The 20,437-nt window shown below is 41.8% G+C and overlaps 1 protein-coding gene across 5 annotated transcripts in view; it reads left to right on the plus strand.

Moving 5' to 3' along the window:
- Positions 1 to 2,839: 2,839 nt before the first annotated feature.
- SINHCAF (SIN3-HDAC complex associated factor) overlaps positions 2,840 to 20,437 on the plus strand; it is a 33,312-nt gene continuing 15,714 nt past the window's right edge. The window contains exons 1-3 of one of the 5 annotated variants that reach the window (XM_025879578.2): positions 2,840 to 3,005; positions 17,878 to 18,025; positions 19,588 to 19,687. In XM_025879578.2, the coding sequence (XP_025735363.1) occupies positions 17,898 to 18,025; positions 19,588 to 19,687 (228 nt within the window). In that variant the 5' untranslated portion in view covers positions 2,840 to 3,005; positions 17,878 to 17,897. Of the gene's footprint in view, positions 3,006 to 3,191; positions 3,349 to 3,901; positions 4,058 to 4,938; positions 5,088 to 5,139; positions 5,319 to 17,877; positions 18,026 to 19,587; positions 19,688 to 20,437 lie in introns of those variants that run through there. The other 4 variants (XM_025879528.2, XM_073877739.1, XM_073877740.1 and 1 more) reach the window with 4 other exon arrangements.

A 20,437-nucleotide genomic window follows, 5' to 3' on the forward strand; every position in this document is an offset into this window, starting at 1 on the left:
TTCTTTCTTTCTTTCTTTCTTTCTTTCTTTCTTTCTTTCTTTCTTTCCTTCTTTCTTTCTTCCTTCCTTCCTTCCTTCCTTCCTTCCTTCCTTCCTTCCTTCCTTCCTTCCATCCTTCTTTCCTTTCTTTCTTTCTTTCTTCCTCCCTTTCTCCCTTTTTCTCTTTCTTTCTATGAAAAATTCACTTGGGATATTTAGGTAATAGTATTTTAAAGTAGCCCATAAATGAGCTATTGGACCTGGATAGAGACGGCCATAACAACATGTTCAAGCAACAAAATGAACAAAAGAACCTTTGGAATGTATCTGGTTGTTCAAAAATAGGAGGTTCTTTCTTTCCTTTTTTTTTTTAAGGCTCTAAGAAACTAAAATTCCTCTTTAAGGATTTTGTTGCTACCTTTCCTACAAAAAATTACCCAGATTACTTCTTGACCTCTACTTTGAGAGCACAGGAAGTCTTGCTGTACAATATTAAGTAACTTAGCTCTGAAGCTTACAGGTAGCTTTTTTTTAATTTTTAATTTCTTTTAAAGATTTTATTTATTTATCTGACACAGAGAGAGAGAGAGAGAGAGCACAATAGGCAGAGAGGCAGGCAGAGGGAGAGGGAGAAGCAGGCTATCCACTGAGCAGGGAGCCCGACCCCAGGACTCTGGGATCATGATCTCAGCTGAAGGTGGCCGCTTAATGGACTGAGCCACCCAGGCACCCCTAGGTAGTTTTTTATCTGAATAGTATATCCTAAATACTGTATGTAATTCCTGAATTGCTTGTACATTTGAACCTATTCCATCCCTGGATTATAGTATATATTCCTTACATAAACTTTTAAGAGAAAAGGCATTCAAGGTACATTTTTATATTTTATATACATATATAATATATATATAGATATATCCTGTAAGCAATAATTGAAGTTTGAAAAATATTATCACACTTGCAACTTTCATACTTGGAAAAGCATATACTAATTTGAAATTATTTTTGAAAGATCTGTCATAAACCAAATAAGAATGTGAGAATCCAGGACAACTTATAAAAATTTTCTTCAAAAAGAAGTTAAGTGTTTATGCTAAGGTCCAGTTTGTTACCAAAGAAAGCCCAGAAACAGCTAGGAAGCCTACTCCACTTTATTTATTATGATAAGAACCATTTGAGCATCATAGGCATCATATTAATCGAGGTGATCACTATAACTTCCAAACTCATTTTAGTGTAAATACAAAAATTCTACACTAAAGTAAAGCTGTTTTGACTTGAGATAAGTCTGATAAATAACTTTGAAAATGTCCATCAATTTATTATTTTACAAGCAGTTTTTCAATTTTTCTGCTATGCACTGTTTTAGGCACTGAAGTACAAAAATGAACACAATATAAAATTCTTGCCCTAAGGGAGTTCACATTTTAGTGAGGGGTATCTTTTCTTTCTCTTTTTCACAGGTATTTAATATGTAGTTTTCATATACAGTTAGGGAAACAGTATGTTACAGGACCCAAAGAAAAAAAAAGCAGCATTAGTTGAAAGATGTTGGAAGTGGGTTTGTCTTGACTGTACTGTGAATTGGTTGTTGAATTAAATTAGCGTTTCACAAGTATCTATTTAAATCCATATTGTTGACATTACAGTGAAAGCAGTGAAACTTGTCAGCAGATGATTAAGTTTTATGGTTGATGTCCACACTTTTGTAGCTTGGGAACAATATCAAGTTTCTGGGAAAAACATCCTTCCTCTCTCCCCACCCTCCCTCTATCATTTCATCAGGGGCTCAGTCTGTTGGTGTTAGGTGTGTTCTCCAAATAAAGGTGTATCACAAGTATTCTTTTTTCATTTTTCACTTAAAATGAGAAGAGTGACTTCAATTTCTCAGTTTTTTTTTTTCTTTCCTCCCGGGACAGGAAGCTTTTAAATTGTTGGCTTATTATATATTTCATTAGGCAAAGTCTGCACTTGACTGGCTACTTTTGCCATTCCCAAGACCACCAGTTAGTGGTATTAGTTCTGGGTGAGTGGAACACCTTTAACAAGCAGCTGGAGAAGGTATGCATGTTCCTAGATTACTGACTTTCCACCGACTAGTCTTTTAGGAAAGCTACACTGTTCCCACGGAAATTAACAACCATTCAACTCGGACAGGCTTGAAATCTTAAGGCCAAAGTGGGGAAAAATTGGATCGTTATGGGTTGGGTTACTGCTTGAGGAGGGCAGGCGGGAGTTAATGAATGCAGAGTGTCAAAATGAGACTTTATTAAACGTCTCATTAAAACTGTAGGAAAAACGAACCTCTCCTGGTCCCAGAGGACTAAAAAAAAAAAAAAAGCTTCAAAAACCCAACCAAACAAAATTTAGGAAATACAGGCGGCATAAATTCATTCTGGTTGCTTGGAAGACCACCTCCCCTGTCGCCTCCAGCCTGAAAGTGGGCACAAGTGTGACAATTTTGCAAAAACAGCTTCCAAAACTATTTTTCAACGAGAAACGGTGCGCCCCAAGAACTTCAGGGTGGAAAGCACGTCACTCAGCCAAACGTTCTCCCTCCGCCGCTAACCTTTCCGCCTTTCCCACCCCGCCACTCCCCCTCCGCCGCAGCCTCCAGCCAGGGGGCGTTTGTTTACGTGACGTCAGCCGTAGTAAGCAGTCCCCGCCCCCGTTTCCCTCTGGCCGCCTCGTTTCCCGCGCCGCGGCGCTTCTCCCCTTAAAAGGACAATAGAGGCCCCGGGAGCGCGCGCGGCCGCCGGGCCTTCTCCCCTCCCAGCCCTCGACGCGCGCGCGCCCGTATGCAAATAAGTTCGATTCAGGAGAATTTTGTACCGGGAGACGCGCGTGCGCAGAGGGAAAGCGGAATCTACACCTTCTCGGCCAGCGGTAGCAACTGCAGAACTGCAGGAGACAATCTTTCTAGACAAGGCAGTTGAGGAGGAGGGAGCGATTGGAGGGGGGGTTGGCTTGGCGTGCACTCCGCACCTCGGGAACGTTATTGCGTGTGGAACGGCTGCCTTTGGAAGGTGAGTGACTCTAACCATTACTCTGGTGCAAAACTGTCTCATGAGGCTTTGATTTCAGAGTGTTTTTTTTTTTTTTCCTCTTTTCACCTCCCCCACCTCCCCCAGTCCTTCCACACACATACGCACACACACACGCACGCACAGGAAGTTTTGTCTTGGAGATGGCATTGCTGGGAGCAATGTTCTCGTGATCTTCAAACCCCGGGTTCTTTTGTATACACGTTAATGTGTCTTTTTAATTGGGGAGGGTAGTGGAGGCAAACCGAAAGTCTTGGGGTGGGGGAAGTGAGTGGAGGCTGCTAACGAGTGAGGAGTCGCCGGAGTTGAGGGATCCACGTTGAAGGTGACAATGACTTTTCTCAGCCCTAGTGTTCTGTGGCGGAAAGGAGCTGGGTGGCTGGAAGGCCCGAGAGAAAAACGACTTGCTGGCAATTGCGGAGGGGCCCGGGGCTGGTGCATCCGCGTGGGCGCGCGCCCCGGGAGTGGTCGGGCGCCGTGGTTGAACCTCGTGGTTTAGTTTCATTGCAGCCCCCCGCGCGTGTTTGAGAAGGGTGGACAATAAACGCCATTCGCTCGGAAACTTAAGTTGCCGTCTACTTGCGAGCTGGCGGGCGTGAGGGGGTTTTAAATCGGCCATTTGGGTCAGCGCCGGGGTGGCCGGGGTGCACGCGGCGTGGCGTTGTTTGCCGAACTCCGGAGGGATGCGGATGCGACAATGAGAGCAACACGCGGCCGCTCCGAAACAGCCCGGCTCCCCAACGCCTCTTCCCCCGGGACCGCGCCCAGGCAGCGCGGGGGGCCGATGTGTCTGTGGAGCCTCAAGTTTTGTTCGCAATTTATTCACCTGTAGCGTAGATGTGGGCGCCACGGCGGGGGCTTTCTGGGGTAGCCGTGTGCGGCTTAAGATGGCCAGTCAGAGCCAAGTTGACTTGGGGATGGAGGCAGCGGCGTTGTCTGCGCCGAAGGAGTGAGAGAACTCTTGAGGGCACTGCTTTTTGTGCTGAACATGACAGACCACGTGCTTGGGGCTGCGACCCTGGTTTTCGCCGGAGGTCTGTGTGAGTGTCCGGCTCCGGGCCGGCAGTGAGATGCGGGTGTTGTTGGGGCCGGCCGGCTGGCAGGACAATGTGATTTGCTGATGATGGCGTCTTGCCAGTTTAAAAAGCAGAGTGAAAGTCGCCAACTCTCCGCTGGTGCGGGGCGGGTAATCGGGCGTTTCTCATCAAGGACACTGAAAAACTTTGATTAAATGGGCTTGCTGCTGAGGGGAGGAAGGGGGGACAGGCTCCGGGCTCTCAGGGCGCGGGGCCCGGACCCTTCGCCAGGGTGATCGTCAAGTGTCTCGCCTCTGAGAAACAATCCGACATCCCTGATGCTGCACGTAGGCAGCGCCCGGCTGGACAGAAAACAAAGAGCTGCATGTGCCCGTGCGGGCCCCGCCGGCGCTCGGGGCGGAGGGCCGTGCGGGCCCGGCCCCCCGAACTTCGGGCGAGTTTCGAGAGGGGCTTTTGTTCCTCAGCCCCTCGCGGGGAAACTTTGGCGGCGCTGCTGGTGTGAGGTGCCATGCTGGTGCGCGGGGAGGCGGCGTGCTCCGCGCTCCGGGCGGGCAGGGAGGCGGCGGTCTCGGGGCCCCGGCGCTTCAGGACGGGCGCCGAGTGCCGCGACGGCCGAGGGGCCGGGAGAGCGTGGCCCCGAGTTCTTGGCCCGTTACCCGTGGCCCGGAGCCTGTGTCTGGGAGGTCTGTGGATTCGCCTTTGAAGTCGAACTGTTGCCATGTTTGAATTACGTCAGGGCAAAGCCATGAGGAGGAACAAGCCCCGGCAGCGCGGCGTGCGGGAGGCGCGGCCTGCGGGAGGCGCCGGGCGGGCGGGCGGGCGTGCGCGGGGGCCCGTTGTTCCGGCGCAGGTGAGGGAGGAAGCGGCGAGGGACTCGGGTCACCTCCTGCCGCCTTCGCCCGGGCGAACAGCTTTCCGCAGCAACTTTCTTCCCGACCCAAGTTGTTCTATTTACCAACAAACCCACCGGGGAGCGTTTCTATTTGCTGCCGTGGTGCCTCTCTCTCGGCCGTCACCGCGTGCCGAGGTCGGGGGGGCGCGTTTGGGGGGGCCCGAGGGCCGCGGGAGGACTTGGGGAGGCATCTTGCTGCTTTCTGGGAAGCCGGTGCGTGCGGCGGGCACCCCCAACCCCCCGCAGCCGAGCCGTGGCCCGCACGTTAAGGGGACCCAGCCCCGACGACGCCCGAAAAAACCACCGTGAGGAAGTTTCGGGGCTCCCCGTTGTCGTACAAGGGGAAGTGAGGACTGTAGCTGAATTGTGCGTGCCGCTGTTTTCTTTGTGTGTTTACGTGTGGGAGGGGGATCCCGGAGGGGCGAGGTTTGTTTTGGTTGCGGGTGGGGTTGGTTTCTTGGGGTGGCAGGGCGGTGCAGTTTGTTCTGGTAACTAGACCTAGTAGGTTTCTTTGTTTTTATTTTCTCCGTCTAACCTGGGGTAACTCACTACAGGCACTGGGAAGGCTAGGAATTACTGATGAGACCAACACGGACCCTGTGTGAGGCAGTTTTACCTCAGCAATACTCCCCCAGTCCCCACGCCTCACGTTGTCCTAAGGAAGGCTGAAAAAACTTTTTTTTCTTTTTCTTTTAATAATTAAAAATAAGAATTTGACCTTGTCATTAAAAGTACACTGAAAGCACCTGTTTTTGAACAGGAGTTTGCCGGACTTGAAAAGCCTTTTAATGATGTGGGTCGCAAAACCGAACACGTTCATTTAGTTGCTCAATCTAAAGTCTGGGAGTTTGTTTCTGGTGGAGTTGGAGAAAAGCCTGATGGCATTTAAAGTATTTATATAACCATTTGGGGAAGGGGGAAAATCTCTCTTAGGCCTAAAGGTATGCCTGGCTCAATGTTTGGTGATTGTTCACTGCGTTATCTAGGATGACCTTGAAGAAGCTAGCTCGTAGGGAGTTGGGCCTTCCTTGGAGATATTATATGGGGGTTGGGGAGGAAGCTAATCAGGGGGATGACAGGGTAAAAGGCTACAGCTATCCCTGCTAGCTGCTTCCTAGTTCCTGTGAACTGGGGTTGACCTTCTGGTTACCCCTCTTAGATTTTCTTTTCAAGCCAACTTTTTTCTTTTTTTTTTTTTTAATGTGGCCCCAGGCATAGCTCAAAAATTATGCTGGTTTGACACATGGATGCTTCTTTGGTATTTGGGGTTTGCTTGCAGTCTAGACAGCCGATAAGCAGCACCGTATCTGCTGCTTCTTTCCTGATTTCTCCTGCGCTTGGATCATGTTTAAGGGTTAGAATCTAAAAGTGGTCTTACCAAAAAAATAGTATCCTTAGATGCCACGCCCAACAACAACAAAAACCCTCTACAAATTGTGCTTTTCATTGTTCTGTTATTAAATAGACATGTTTCTCCCAAGTTTTGGTTGACCAAAGTACAAATACTTAAAGGCAGCCAATACTAGTAACAGTACATTTCTCAAGTGGGTGGGTAGAAGGAACATGTCAAGAAAATGAAAAAGTTTGTATTCAATAACTTTATGAATTTCTTTTGTGCAGTTATTTCTCTGGGTTATTTAAGAAGCATAAGAGATGCTTTGTAAGTACACTAAGATTCTTTGATTTGTTTTTCTTAATTAGTATTTTATATCTGGGATACAGCTAGAATTTCAGTGTTCTGGGAGATTTCAAATACAAAAGAGCTTAACAATTTTTATTTTAAGATTTTATTTATTTGACAGAGAGAGCACAAGCAGAGGGAGAGAGAGGGAGAAGCAGGCTCCCTGCTGAGCAAGGAGCCTGTTGTGGGACTCGATCCCAGGACCCTGGGATCATGACCCGGGCGGAAGGCAGTCGCTTAACCGACTGAGCCACCCAGGCATCCCAACAGTTTTTATTTTAAATATCACATGATATGTGCAAGGGAGATTTGATTTATCAAGGTGAATGAATGGAGAGTGGGAAAGACTGACAGACAAGGTCTACCGCCTTTCTTTTTGCATTACTTTTTGAGGGAGTTTGGAGATGAAATAGGTAGTGCATTCTGGAACTTTGGTGGGCAGCAGGCCTCAAGACTGCTGTTGCGTCGTATTCTTAACTCTACAGGTCTGGAACCTGGATGGTCAATTTATTTTCCCAGTTGTAATCAGGCCCTGGAAAAACCTGGCTCATGGGGCTCAGACTCCAGCAGATTTATGTCAGAAGAGCAATTTGAGAATGATTTTCCATGTAAAATAAGTTTTTCACTGGTGAAAGCTTAAGCTTATTTGAGATCTAAACCAACTGCATAAGCTGTTAGGAGGACAAATTAATTTACCATGCTAACACATAGTAGGTTGTTTTTAAAATATGACCATTTATTTACTTATACTTAAAGGGAATATAATTGGCTGAGAAAGAAGGGAACCCATTTGTTGAGGCACTAGGTTGGTTGGTCGGAAGTTGGGTTAAAATGCCTAGGTTTCAAAGCTGTGATCATGTTAAATAAGTCACTTTGTGGTCCAATTTTCTCCTCTGCAAAATAGTAATAATAATACTTAACAAAGCTATAAATAGTTAAGTAATGTACTTGGTAAATATTGGCTGTTCTCACAACTTTGGGAAGTAGACATTTTACAGGAGACAAAACTGAGGCCCGGGGCCAGTAACATTGCTGCAGGAAATATTCAGTAAATGTTGAGTGGAAGGAATGAGTGTCTTTGGCCCTCTCCCCCCACCTTCAGAAACTGGTTCTGGGAAGACATTGTCTTCTACACCAGGTTGCCTGTCCAGTTCTGATTGAACCATTTTATATCAAAAACTTGTGGAAATCAAGAAAATGCCATTTTCTTTCTTCCTGATTTCTCTTGTCCACAAGAGTCCTGGATTTCCCACACTTAGTTTTGACTCTGGAAGATAATGAAAACATTTCATTGTCTTTTGGCTCTTCGGTTTCTTTTTTATTTATTTATTTTTTTTTAAAAGATTTTATTTATTTGAGAGAGAGGTAGAGAGAGAGCACAAGTAGGTAGGGAGAGGGAGAAGCAGGCTCCCCGCTGAGCAGGGACCCTGACATGGGGCTCGATCCCAGGACCCTGGGATCATGACCTGAGCCACCCAGGTGCCCCCAGTTTCTCTCTTAATTGAGTCTATAACTAAGGTTTTCTGTATTATGGAAATAATCTGGAAATGCATCTAGTCCAAGAGAAGGCAGTTTGTTTTCAAGGAAGGTTTTCTTTTTGCACCAGAAATATGAGAGTTGCAATTGAACTAAAGTAATTCATTGCTAGCTTTTTATTGAGTTGTTTCCACCTATTATAAGTTTGATCTGTCTTAATGTAATTTTAATTTGGTTCATGTTAATGTATGCTGAGTTTAAATAGCTCTCATTTTGAGATTTCATTTTGTTCCACATTATTCTCTTAATCTTTCCTTCCTCCCCACATACCTGCTTCAAATAAGAAATATTTTTCTGCTGATTGTTATGAAAGCATTGAATTATTATTAATCTTCTCTAATTAGAGTAATTCACTTGGTTTACATTCCCTGGAAATCTTTGAACCTCACAATTTTTTTTTTCTGCAAAAGTCTATAGACAGTGTTAAAAATGAATCCATTCAAAATACCAGTTTTTTAATACACCTTTTTATTGTGGATGCCATTTCCCATCTGTGCCCTTAAGTATACCGTTCAGATCTGTTTTGCCTATCCCACTCTTCAGGTGTTAGCAAATTCTTTGTGTATCTGTGTACCCTGTACAGGCAGCACCTGGTTGTAATGTAAGACAGTTCCTGCCCTGCAACAGTTTACCATTGAGAGGAGGAGATAATATAGCAAACAAGTATGTAAAAATCCTATGTTAGGTATTATAATACAGGTATAGACAGCTTTTGTTAAAAAATATATATATAATTTCCTGAGTTGAGGCGATGGAGGTGAAACCATCCCAGACAGAGATAACAACCTGAGTAGAGATGTGGCTAGTTATTAAAATTGGTTTTTGACACTCCTGGAATATCAGGATTCCAAGTTGGGAGCAGCTGGTAGGCAGGACCAGATCCTGAAAAGCTTTGCATTTCGTGCCAGGGAGCTTAGATATTATTCTAAAGCCCGTATTGATAACTTGGAAGAGATGATTAATGTTTGAGCTTTAGGAAGACCACCTGTTTGAAGGAACAAATAGGCAGTGAGCACAGAAGGGACATGAACCAGAGAAGTGAAGGAAGAAGTAAGGACTTCATAGTAGAAACATGTTGGGAGCCAGGCAGAGGATAAGGGAGAGCCCAGTTGACTTCCAGATTTTTTGTGTGACTGTATAGGTCATAACTAAGGTGAACACCAGAAGAGCATGTCTGGAAGAGAAGATTATGGAATTAATTTAGAGTATTTAAAGGTTAGGACTTGCCAGTCCTTGTGTTGATGCTTTGTAGGTACTATTGAGAAATGGAAGGGTCAGAGAGTTTAAAGAAAATTTTCTGAGGTTTGGGTCAGACCAGGTGTACGCTACCATATCCCGTTTCTTACCGTTTTTCATAAGTTTGGAAATACGACAGCTTCACAGAAAAGAATATGGTCCAATTTCATGACCTTAAAATCTCCCTGAAAAGACCAAGTTCCTCTTTTCCCACAAACCTGGGCTTAAAAGAAAACCTTCAGAAATCAGGATTCTATCCTCAGTTTAATTTGTTGGACATGTCCTGGGATAGATTGAGCTTATATTTCTATAGTGTGCAACTTTTTTTTTTTTAAAGATTTTATTTATTTATTTGACAGAGAGAGACACAGTGAGAGAGGGAACACAAGCAGGTAGAGTGGAAGAGGGAGAAGCAGACTTCCCGCCAAGCAACGAGCCCGATGTGGGGCTCGATCCCAGGACCCTGGGATCATGACCCAAGCCGAAGGCAGACGCTTAAGGACTGAGCCACCCAGGGACCCCTATAATGTGCAAGTCTTATAAATTCAAGGAAATAGATGGTATACAGACACTGGTATTTTCATACTCTTGCTTCACAGCATCCCTGGAAAGTAGAAGTGAGATTTCACCCTAATATTGCAGAGGGGCAAATAAAATTAGAAGTGACTTCCTATTCAGTTGTAAAGACAAAAGCAGAAATAGACTCCAACTTGACTCATTACAGTGCCTTTTTTCACCAGACTCAACAGTAGTTACATTTCTTAAATGATGATAATCATCCCTTAGAAGCAGTCCCCAACCTTTACAATTTTCTCATCCATTGGAATCACTCCTAATCTAGAATTGGGATACCCAGTGTTTTTTCACACTATTAAAAATGGGAGGACCTAGTATTTTTTTTTTTTACACTATCTAAAACTCAGAGACCTGGATTTTTTTATTTTTATTTTTAGCTTATGCTATTTCAGTTGAAGACTTTATTTTTGAGTTTGACCTCTTTCCTGTAGGATGAGTTCTAGGTTCTTCTGCTAAGTGTGGATTCCATAGGCAGCCATAATAAATACTTAACCATATAATTTCTCAGAGACTGGGTGCATGTGTGAAGAAGCCAATGGCAAACAAGTGGGGTCCACAACCCTTTCTCAGTTTTCCTCCAGGCAAGTTAAAATTTGTCCTTTAAAAGTGGATAAGTAAATTCAGAACTTTTGATGTTGGGATATGGATTGGTATCAAGGAGGTAAGAGGGAGTAATCATGTTCAGTTGCTCCATGGCTTTCGCTTTCCTTAATTGCTGATGAAACAGGTCTCATTGTGGGGGAACATTGCAGCCAAGTGGCCTAGCAGCATGAGAACACAAAACACACTTAGTCGTATTTGACTCCGTGAGGTGTTGCTCCAGTTACACTGTTAGTGTTTACTGGATCCTGTACTTACAGGTGATTGAAGATAGCATACCACTGACTAAAAATGGTGTCAAGGGTGACAATAACAGTTACAGCAACTAAAGGTTGCTCATAACTTTTGATCACGGGTGTTTTTCAGTGTTTATCTCTCTTCCTTTCCCATCATCCTGTCATTTAAGAAATGCCATCTCCTTCACTTCAAAGTTGTCTTTGGTTGCTTGGTTCCTTTTGTCTTTGTTCACCGCTGCTTCCTTCCCACTTTACAAATCTTTTGCTTGTCTCTTCTCTGCAGCTTCCTTCCCATTCTGCTCCATGTCTGTTCTGTACTCTCTCTGCTTTAGAGCATATTTCCTAATGGGTATCTCTCCATCTTGTGTCTTTGAGGAAGTTTGTTTAAGCTGCCTCGGTTCTTTCAGATCCCTCTTTAGTTAAGTCAAGGTGTGCAATGATAACTAAGGTTTTGGGGCGTGGTGCTAGAAAGAGGAAAGTGAAAGTAAGTTTCTTTCATTCTTGCTCCCCTCAGAGGCAACCACTAGTTATTGTTTTTAAAAACCTTTTTTTTTTTTTTTAAGATTTTATTTATTTGACAGAGAGAGACAGCGAGAGAGGGAACACAAGCAGGGGGAGTGGGAGAGGGAGAAGCAGGCTTTTCTCTGAGCAGGGAGCCCGATGCGGGGCTTGATCCCAGGACCCTGGGACCATAACCTGAGCCGAAGGCAGACGCTTAACAACTGGGCCACCCAGGTGCCCCTAAAAACCTATTTTAAAAAGCCAGTTTATTTAAGATCCCATTTTAAAAACACTCTATGGGATTGTACTGTGTAACTGTTACTCGCTTATTTTACAGAACAAGGTATCTTGGGGTAGTTCTCACGCTGTACATGTCACAGATCTCTGCATTCTTTTTAGGGGCTGAAACTGTTCTGTAGTATGAAGACATCATAATTTTTTTTATTTAAGATTTTATTTATTTATTTGACAGGGAGCACAGGCAGGGGGAGTGGGAGAGGGAGAAGCAGGCTTCCCGCAGAGCAGGGAGCCCGATGTGGGGCTCGATCCCAGGACACTGGGATCAGGACCTGAGCCAAAGGCAGATATTTAGCGACTGAGCCACGCAGGCGCCTTGAAGACATTATAATTTAACCAGTCTAAGAATCCATGGACATTTAGGATGCTTCCAGTATCTTGTGTATTTTTTTTTTCTTTAAGGTCTGTGTCAGTTTTTAAGAAAAAGTGATGATTAGAAGCTGTAGGATTTTGGTCTATTGAAAATGAAAAACACTTTAGGAATACTTTTTGGGGAGGTTGCACTCGTAAATGTGTTAATCAGAATTTCATTTCCCTAAGTGGCGTGGACAAATTGTGACATTAACTATAAAGTTGATTTCTCACCCTTGGCATACATAACTTCTCTTTTCAGTTTTCTTCTATCCAGTCCATTCAGTGGCATTTTGAGTTTTGAAAGGTATTTTTGAAAATAAAAAAACCCTGGAGTGCCTGGGTGGCTCAGTCCTTAAGCGTCTGCCTTCAGCTCAGGTCATGATCCCAGGGTCCTGGGATTGAGCCCCACATCGGGCTCCCTGCTCTGCGGGAAGCCTGCTTCTCCCTCTCCCACTCCCCCTGCTTGTGTTCCCTCTCTGTCAAAATAAATAAATAAATAAATAAAATCTAAAAAAAAATTAAAAAACCCTTTACTTCCTGAAAGGAATCTAGAAAGTGGAATTGGGGAAGTTATATTTAGGAGGAACTGTTGGTGTCCTTCAAAGTGTACCAAAAAAGGTGAGCCAATTAGATGTTGCATTTATCATAAGAAGATAAATCTCTATTTTTCTAAATGTTAAATTAATACCCTTGTAAGATATAAAAGACAAGAATACTCTGTAGAATTAAGTTTTTCACCTCACTATCTCCAATTCCATATTAAAAAGGGTACTAAAAGCTTTAAAATTTGCATTTCACTATTCTTCATACTGTTTCCTGATCAAAGTCAAGTTTAAAATTAGTATTGTTAAAAGAGCCTCTTTAAGGCTAGAATTATTTATCAGAAAACTTTTCTGAAAGAGCATCCCTTCAGTATTAGCTGTTGCTGTGAAGATTCCTTTTCTTTCCCATTTATATTATGTTGCACTCAGTCTGCATGTTGAATTAAGTGTAAAATAGATACCATCCCTGCTCTTCGGCTTCGTAATTTCATTAGATTAGGTTAGAATTGGTCCTTTTGATGGGGCTCCTGGCTGGCTCAGTCAGTCAGTTGAGCATTGGACTCTTGATCTCAGGGTTGAGTTTGAGCCCCACATAGGGCATAGAGATTACTTGATAAAAAGAATAGAATTGGTCCTTTTGTATCTTTGATACACAGTTGACCCCACTCTTTCCTTGTGTTAACACTAAGGTTGCATTCCCCATCCTTTAATTAATTTGATCATTAGATTTTATATGAAGTGTGCAGATTTAAAGTGGGGAAAAAACCCCCGGGAAATTAATCAGATGTTTAGAATTAATTGTTGCATTTTTTAAAATTCACTTTTTGTTGTCTATATGATATTTTGCCCATATAATTACAGTCACTTCTCTTACGGTTTTTGCTGACTTAACTATTAACTTTACTCTTTTTTTTTTTTTTAAGATTTATTTATTTATTTGAGAGAGAGTGAGAGAGAGCATGAGAGGGGAGAGGGTCAGAGGGAGAAGCAGACTCCCCACTGAGCAGGGAGCCCGATGTGGGACTTGATCCCGGGACTCCAGGATCATGACCTGAGCCGAAGGCAGTCGCTTAACCAACTGAGCCACCCAGGCACCCTTTGGGAGATTGGATTAAGTTGGACAGAACAGTAAAAATTTGTGGCTATTTGGCTGACAGCAGCCGAAGAAATAATGTTAATGAAAGTGCCTTATAAAACATGAAATGCTGTATAAACAGCAACTTTTTAAAAGAAATAACAACTTGTTAAAAAAGTTTAATCACATTTATTGAGTACTTACTAAGTGGTTACAAAGATATATAAAGACAGGAAAATTCCTAACCCAGTCTGTTTTCATTTTTATTTTTTTATTTTTATTATTTTTTTAAAGATTTTATTTGAGACAGAGCATGAGCAGGGGAAGAGGCAGAGGGAGAGGGAGAAGCAGGCTCCCCGCTGAGCCAGGCCCCCCCCCCCCCCCCCCCCGCAGTGCGTGGCTCAATCCCAGGACCCTGGGATCATGACCTGAGCCAAAGGCATACACTTAACCATCTGAGCCACCCAGGCGCCCCTGTTTTCATTTTTTAAAAGAAGCTTTTTGAGATATAATTCACACACCATAAAATTCACTTTTAAAGTGTACAATTCAGTGGTTTTTAGTATATTTACAGAGTTTTGCAACCATCACCACTCTTCTAATTTTAGAAGACAAATGGCAGTTTTTAATAAGCATTTTGTCTTTCCTGATTTTTGGCTTTATCTCAAAGCTTAATTTTCTTCTGCTTTCCCCACACACTTAAGAGCAAGATTGTATGGTGCCCATTCTCTTCTGTAATTATTCATCAATTAGGAAGCAGATGGTATTAGCTTCCGTCTCTGAAAACAGTGCCGAATGATGTGACTCCTGTGAGAATAGATGCAAAAGTCACAAATAGTTTAATAGCTTACAGTGTCTTTGAACAAATAAAATTGTTCTGGAGGAATCGTTTAATATTGCACAAATGTGGGACTAGGAAAGAAGTATTCCAAGGAACCACCAGGTTTGTTGAAATAACAAATTCCAGGTTTAAAATCTAGTTGTGTCACACCTACCTACCACCTTCTCAAATATAAAAAGTAAGTTGGTTTTAGAGCCATTTTGTGTCCTTTTCCTCCAGACAGTGGGTAGGTTTTTTAGGGTTGTTTTTGTTTTATTTTTTAAATTTTTTAAACAGCGGGTCTGTAGATTCTGTGAAAATACTTTCCTTAATTTCTGGGCTCCCCAAAGCACAAAATGGTTAAAACACCAACCACTGCTTAACTGGGTTGCTGTAAACAAAGCCCAAAATGAAACCCCTGTGTATTTGCTGCAGATTCCCAGGTGCCTCTCAAATGCAGGAATAAGCGCAGAAAAGGTTTAATAGGTTTAAGTGATCCATTGAAAGATTCATACACTACTTGTGTGTTGCATCAGGTGAATGCCTTGCACCTTACTGCATTTAGCACTGCCTAGAAAAGCATGGACCCTAGGATTTACTTCCTCTCAGACATTGAAGCAGAATTGTATCAGGACGAACATAAGGTCTCAGAGCTGCATAAAGGATTGTCAATCAGAAGATATCAGGCGATTTCCCCTGATATCTAAAAAAAATATTACTCAATCTGAAGACTGGGATGTCTTGTGGGGACTGTTGGGTAAATTTTGTGGAGATCCCCACCAAGAAAAAAATCATAATTGAAGATGAACACTTGATTCACAATAGCTGCTTATAAAATGGAAGGCCTCAGTATTTAGCTGTAACCCTAGCATTCCTTAAAAGCTTGCTAGTGTAATAACTAGCACAAACTGTGTTTCTTGGTCAAATCCAACCTCATTGAAGATAGTTCCTATCTTGGAGATGACCCGAATGCTGTATGGTTTTGATGGTATGTTTATTTGTGGAGAGGGGAGGGGATTGTAAGTGGAGAGAGAGGAATCTATCTGTTGTAATAGGATTTGGTCTGTGTATTAATGGAATGAACTGGCCTTTCTTGCTGTACTTCCTTTGTCCTTGCTGAGAAGGGAGGCTGAAGTTTCCTAGAGCTATTGATGAAGCTGGCGACTGTAAGAGGAAGTGTGGACTTTTGACCTTGATGGTAATGGAGAATGTTAGGGGAGTTTGGAGAGCCCACAGGTTAGTTGTGAGGACTGGAAAGAGTAACATTTTTGCCTCAAAACAGGAATACAGTCATTTTCTTCAGGACACTTTTTTCTAAGATTTTATTTATTTGACAGAGCAAGAGAGCACAAGCAGGGAGAACAGGAGAAGGAGAAGCAGGCTCCCCATTGAGCAGGGAGCCCAATACAGGACTCAATCCCAGGACCCTGGGATCATGAACCCCCAGACGCTTAACCAACTGAGCCACCCAGACACCCCAGGACATTTTCTTTTCATTTATCATTTGGGTTTGTTGTTTGGGGAAAAACTATCTCATTTCACAGGCCTTACTTACTATACCTCTTCCTACTATATAGAGTATCTTCCTCATTTTTTCTCTCAAAAAAATCAAATTCCTAAGTGCTCCATTTAACAAAAATAATCAACTAGGAATATTTTGTTTTCTTGTTTGAACAATTCTTAAATTGAAATAACTGTTTAGGCTTAATTATTGAAATGCATCAGTGGCCTTCTGCCCCGCCCCATCTCCCTTCTTTGCCTGCCTCCCTCACCAACAAAAACATTAAAGAACACTTGATAAACAATAGCCCGTTTAAAAGGAAAGCTTCAGTGTTTAGCTAATTGTTTGCTCATAAAACATTTTCTTAAAAATAAATCATAAATCCTCTGTCCATATTTCAGAATCCCTCAAACTCAGACACACACACACAGCCTGGATATTAGATTATTTCTGTGAATTGCTTTTATAAATACTTGCTCTGGTATACTAACCAGAATTGAGATGGAATGGGATCAGATAGATCATCCAAAGACATACCAAAGTTTTTGTTTTACTCCTATATTTCATTGTGTTTCTAAAAGACCTTTAAAAGTGGGTGTTCTATGGTTATGACTCCTAAAACTATGGGCACCAATCTGATTGGTATTAATAATTTTCTCTTACTGATGCTGTATGTGATGCTTTTGTGATGATTTGTATTTGGACTCTTAACACCCACTGGGGTTTAGTTTCTATATTCATTGCCTTTTTAGTCCCTCTCTTAGGGGATACCATAAAAGAACACCAGATGTTCCGGTGAAACTGGCCCTTGGTTTGGATATTCTTTTTTTTAAGATTTTTTATTTATTTTTGACAGAGAGAGAGTGTACAAGCAGGGGAAGCAGCAGCAGAGGGAGAGGGAGAAGCAGGCTCCCTGCTCAGCAGGGAGCCCGATGCGGGGCTGGATCCCAGGACCCTGGGATCATGACCTGAGCCGAAGGCAGGTGCTTAACCGTCTGAGCCACCCAGGCTCCCCTGGTTTGGATATTCTAAATTTCTTCTAAGATGGTTATTTACTGCCAGCTACATTTTTGTTCGCTACATGTAGCTCTAGAGTTGTGTCTTCCTTGCTTGATGTTGAGATTTTTTTTTTTATCATGAAAATCATAATTTATCTCACCCTACATTTCTTGGACATCTGCCTCTCACTATTTATTACTGCTCTCAGGCACAGGGCTTCATAGAAGAGCTCCAGAAACTTCTGTAACAGCTGAACTAGACCAATGGTCAAGAAATATGAGCTTGTTTTTAATTCATTTTAATGATTTACAAAATTATTATTCTTAAATCCTGACCCTGGATTTTTGTTAATTTTACATCCTGCTTTCAGTAGTTTTAATTCATAGTCAACTTGCTGGCTTAGAACTTCCCATTTATCACGGAAGAAATCCCCTCTAACTTCCCATAGGGCAAAGTATTGTGGATTGATGCATATTGAGCTACTTGTGTTCTTAGTATCAAATAGTGGTCATGGTAAATGCTCAGAACTTCCCCAGCGGGGAATCATATCCATGCAAAGGTGCAAAATAGAAGGGGGGGGTGCCTTATCTTAAATTTTAGGATGTGTCCTTCATTGTGTATGATTCCATCATTTTATAGTGGGGAGAGTTTGTTATAATTTCTACTTAAAAAGTTGATTTCTAAAAAATGCCTCCCTCCCCTCATTTTTGGAATGAGTGTTGCCAGTGGAGTAGAAGGAGGTGTGGTAGAGGCCTTGTTAAATAACTGAGCTATTCCTTGTGTTTTTATGCACTTGCCATGCTAGTGCCAAGAATGGCGGTATTTCCGGGAGGTCTTCCCCAGAGCCCTCCTGTCTGGCTTGGTCATGTAATAGCAAGTTGCTGGGGGTGGGGTGGAGCAGAGAACTCTCCTTTTAATGGTTCCCTGTTACAGCCCTAAACAAAGCTGTGTCAATTCCCTTGGCTTTACAGACTATTGCCCAGAAGAAAAGATGTTTGGTTTTCACAAGCCAAAGATGTACCGAAGTATAGAGGGCTGCTGTATTTGCAGAGCGAAGTCCTCCAGTTCTCGATTCACTGACAGTAAACGCTATGAAAAGGACTTCCAGAGCTGTTTTGGGTAAGATCATCTGATGTTTTTTTACCATTCTTAGAGTGAAAAAGATCACAGCTTATGGAAATATTTCCAAGCAAGGCAGGCAATTGGAGTGACGTGCTAATAAATTAAAATCACTTGCATTCTCATCTAGGCTATTTTAAGGCTCTTGCTTTGAAAACGAACCAAACAGTACTGATTACTTAACCCTTTTCCAGATTATAAGGAACTACTGTACTGTATCGGAAGCCTCTTAGTTATACCAAACTCTTTTGTTTTTAACTTCAAGATATATAGAGACTTTACTCTTACTCTCTCTTAATAGTCGTTGTCTTCCGATAGTTTTCTATTCTTTGCTTTGTTTTTCTAAATTATGGAAATGTATTTTAACTCAGCCTCCTGAGGATAATAACAGGACTTAATGTTCTGCCCTGAAGTCTGTCAGGATATGTTTCATTTTATAATTTTGTTCTTCACTTATCTTTTTTTTTTTTTAAGATTTCTTTATTTTGGGGGGGGAAGAGAGAGAATCAAGCAGACTCCCCACTGAGTGCAGGCAGTAGGTGGGGCTCCATCCCAGGACCCTGAGATCATGATCTGAGCTGAAATCAAGAGTTGGACGCTTAACTGACAGAGCCATCCAGGTGCCCCTCATTTATCTTTTGACAATAAACCTCTGGTTAGTAGAATGGAATTTACTTTCTGACAAACACTTGGGTAGAATACTTAGTGTTGAACCATTTCCCAAGTTATTTTTACCACCTTTTTTAAATCAAAATACCTGGTGATTGTTTATTAATCCTGGATTTTGTAATTATTTTGAAGGTTGTCAAAGAATTTCCCCTGACCTTCCCTTTTTAAATTACATTTTTCTTTTAATGTTTCCAGTGGTATACATGATAAAAGTTACCAGTATTTTTCTGTATGTATTTGTAATACAGGAAAAATGTATTAAATCTGTTTCTCAAAGATAAAATTTAAAAAAGAGCTTGGTGACTAGTCCTATAGATTTTTACCCCTGTGCAGATGCAATCATTTTGAAAAAATTACAGTGCCTCTCCAGTTAACGTGTCTTGTAAAACTAGAATATCATGATACATTATTTTACTTAAAAGGTGACATTTTGTTTGTGGAAGTACCTACACACTTCAAAAAGATTAATTGGACTACATTGTTTGAAACCATGGTGACGAGGATCTTCTCTAGGTCTTAAATTTTACTATTATTTAATTTTAAAAACATTATTTTAGGATGACCAAATTGCAGTACATAAAATTGGTTCATTGGATCAAGGATTTAATAAAAAGTACCACAGAAACAATGGAACTGGGTCATCCAGGACAATTAGAAATAGCATCTATAAACTATAATCGGGTGTATTTTTTTCTAAAAGAAATGTAATTGCATGAATTCTTTTTTTCCCCCTAACATTTTATTTTTATGTAAAGTCTACACCCAACATGGGGCTCAAACTTAAAACCCCCAGAGCAGGAGTTGCATGCTCTACCAACTGAGCCGGCCAGTGCCCCTGCATGAATTCTTTAATGTAAATGAGACTAATAAAGGTTTGATTGTTTTCTTATCAGGTTGCATGAGACCCGTTCTGGAGACATCTGTAACGCCTGTGTCCTGCTTGTGAAAAGATGGAAGAAATTGCCAGCAGGATCAAAAAAAAACTGGAATCATGTTAGTTCATCTTTTGTCTTTGTTAGTTATACCTCTTTTACATTTAAAGTAACTTCAGTTTTCCCCCTAATTTAGGAAGTAGTACATCCCTCAGATGGAAAAGTGGAAAAAAAATAAACGGTTACTGCTCAGATATAATTACTTAACATTTTGGCATGTTTAGAAGCAAAATAGCTTGGTGTAACATTTCCCTAAGGCTGTATCCAATATCCTCATTTTGGAGATTCACAGTGTACATTCACATATTTTTAGGTTTAACACACATTCCTCCAGTTAATTAGACATGGATCCTTTTTTCATCTCTTAGGATAACATTTATCCTAACTCACTGTGGTACCATCATGAGCGCATGGGGTTTAGAATCAACTGGATTTCAATCCTGCTGTTACCACTTAGTAATTGTGAACTTTGGGCAAGTTACATTTACTTATAAAGTGCAAGGATAATAGCTATCTCATAGCTCTTTTGAGAACTGAATGAGATTATATATGTAAAGTCTAACACATAGTGATCAATTATGTGGAAGCTATTCTTATTCTCTATATTTAAATCTGGTTGAGGTTATACTGGTATGTAAATGTGTGTTCTACTTGCTCATGGTCACTGGTTTTCAATGACCAAAACAACACTGTTAAGTCTTACTTAATTCTTTTGTATGCTAGCTTTTAGAACGTTTATGGCATTTATACAGAATACTTGTTTTTAAGCAGGCAGACATTTATTCTTTATCTTTTCTCCTTTTTTTTTTAA

Source organism: Callorhinus ursinus, unplaced genomic scaffold, assembly GCF_003265705.2.
Source record: "Callorhinus ursinus isolate GAN/ISIS: 27379988/994484 unplaced genomic scaffold, GSC_fseal_2.0 scaffold27, whole genome shotgun sequence".
Classification (NCBI taxonomy): domain Eukaryota; kingdom Metazoa; phylum Chordata; class Mammalia; order Carnivora; family Otariidae; genus Callorhinus; species Callorhinus ursinus.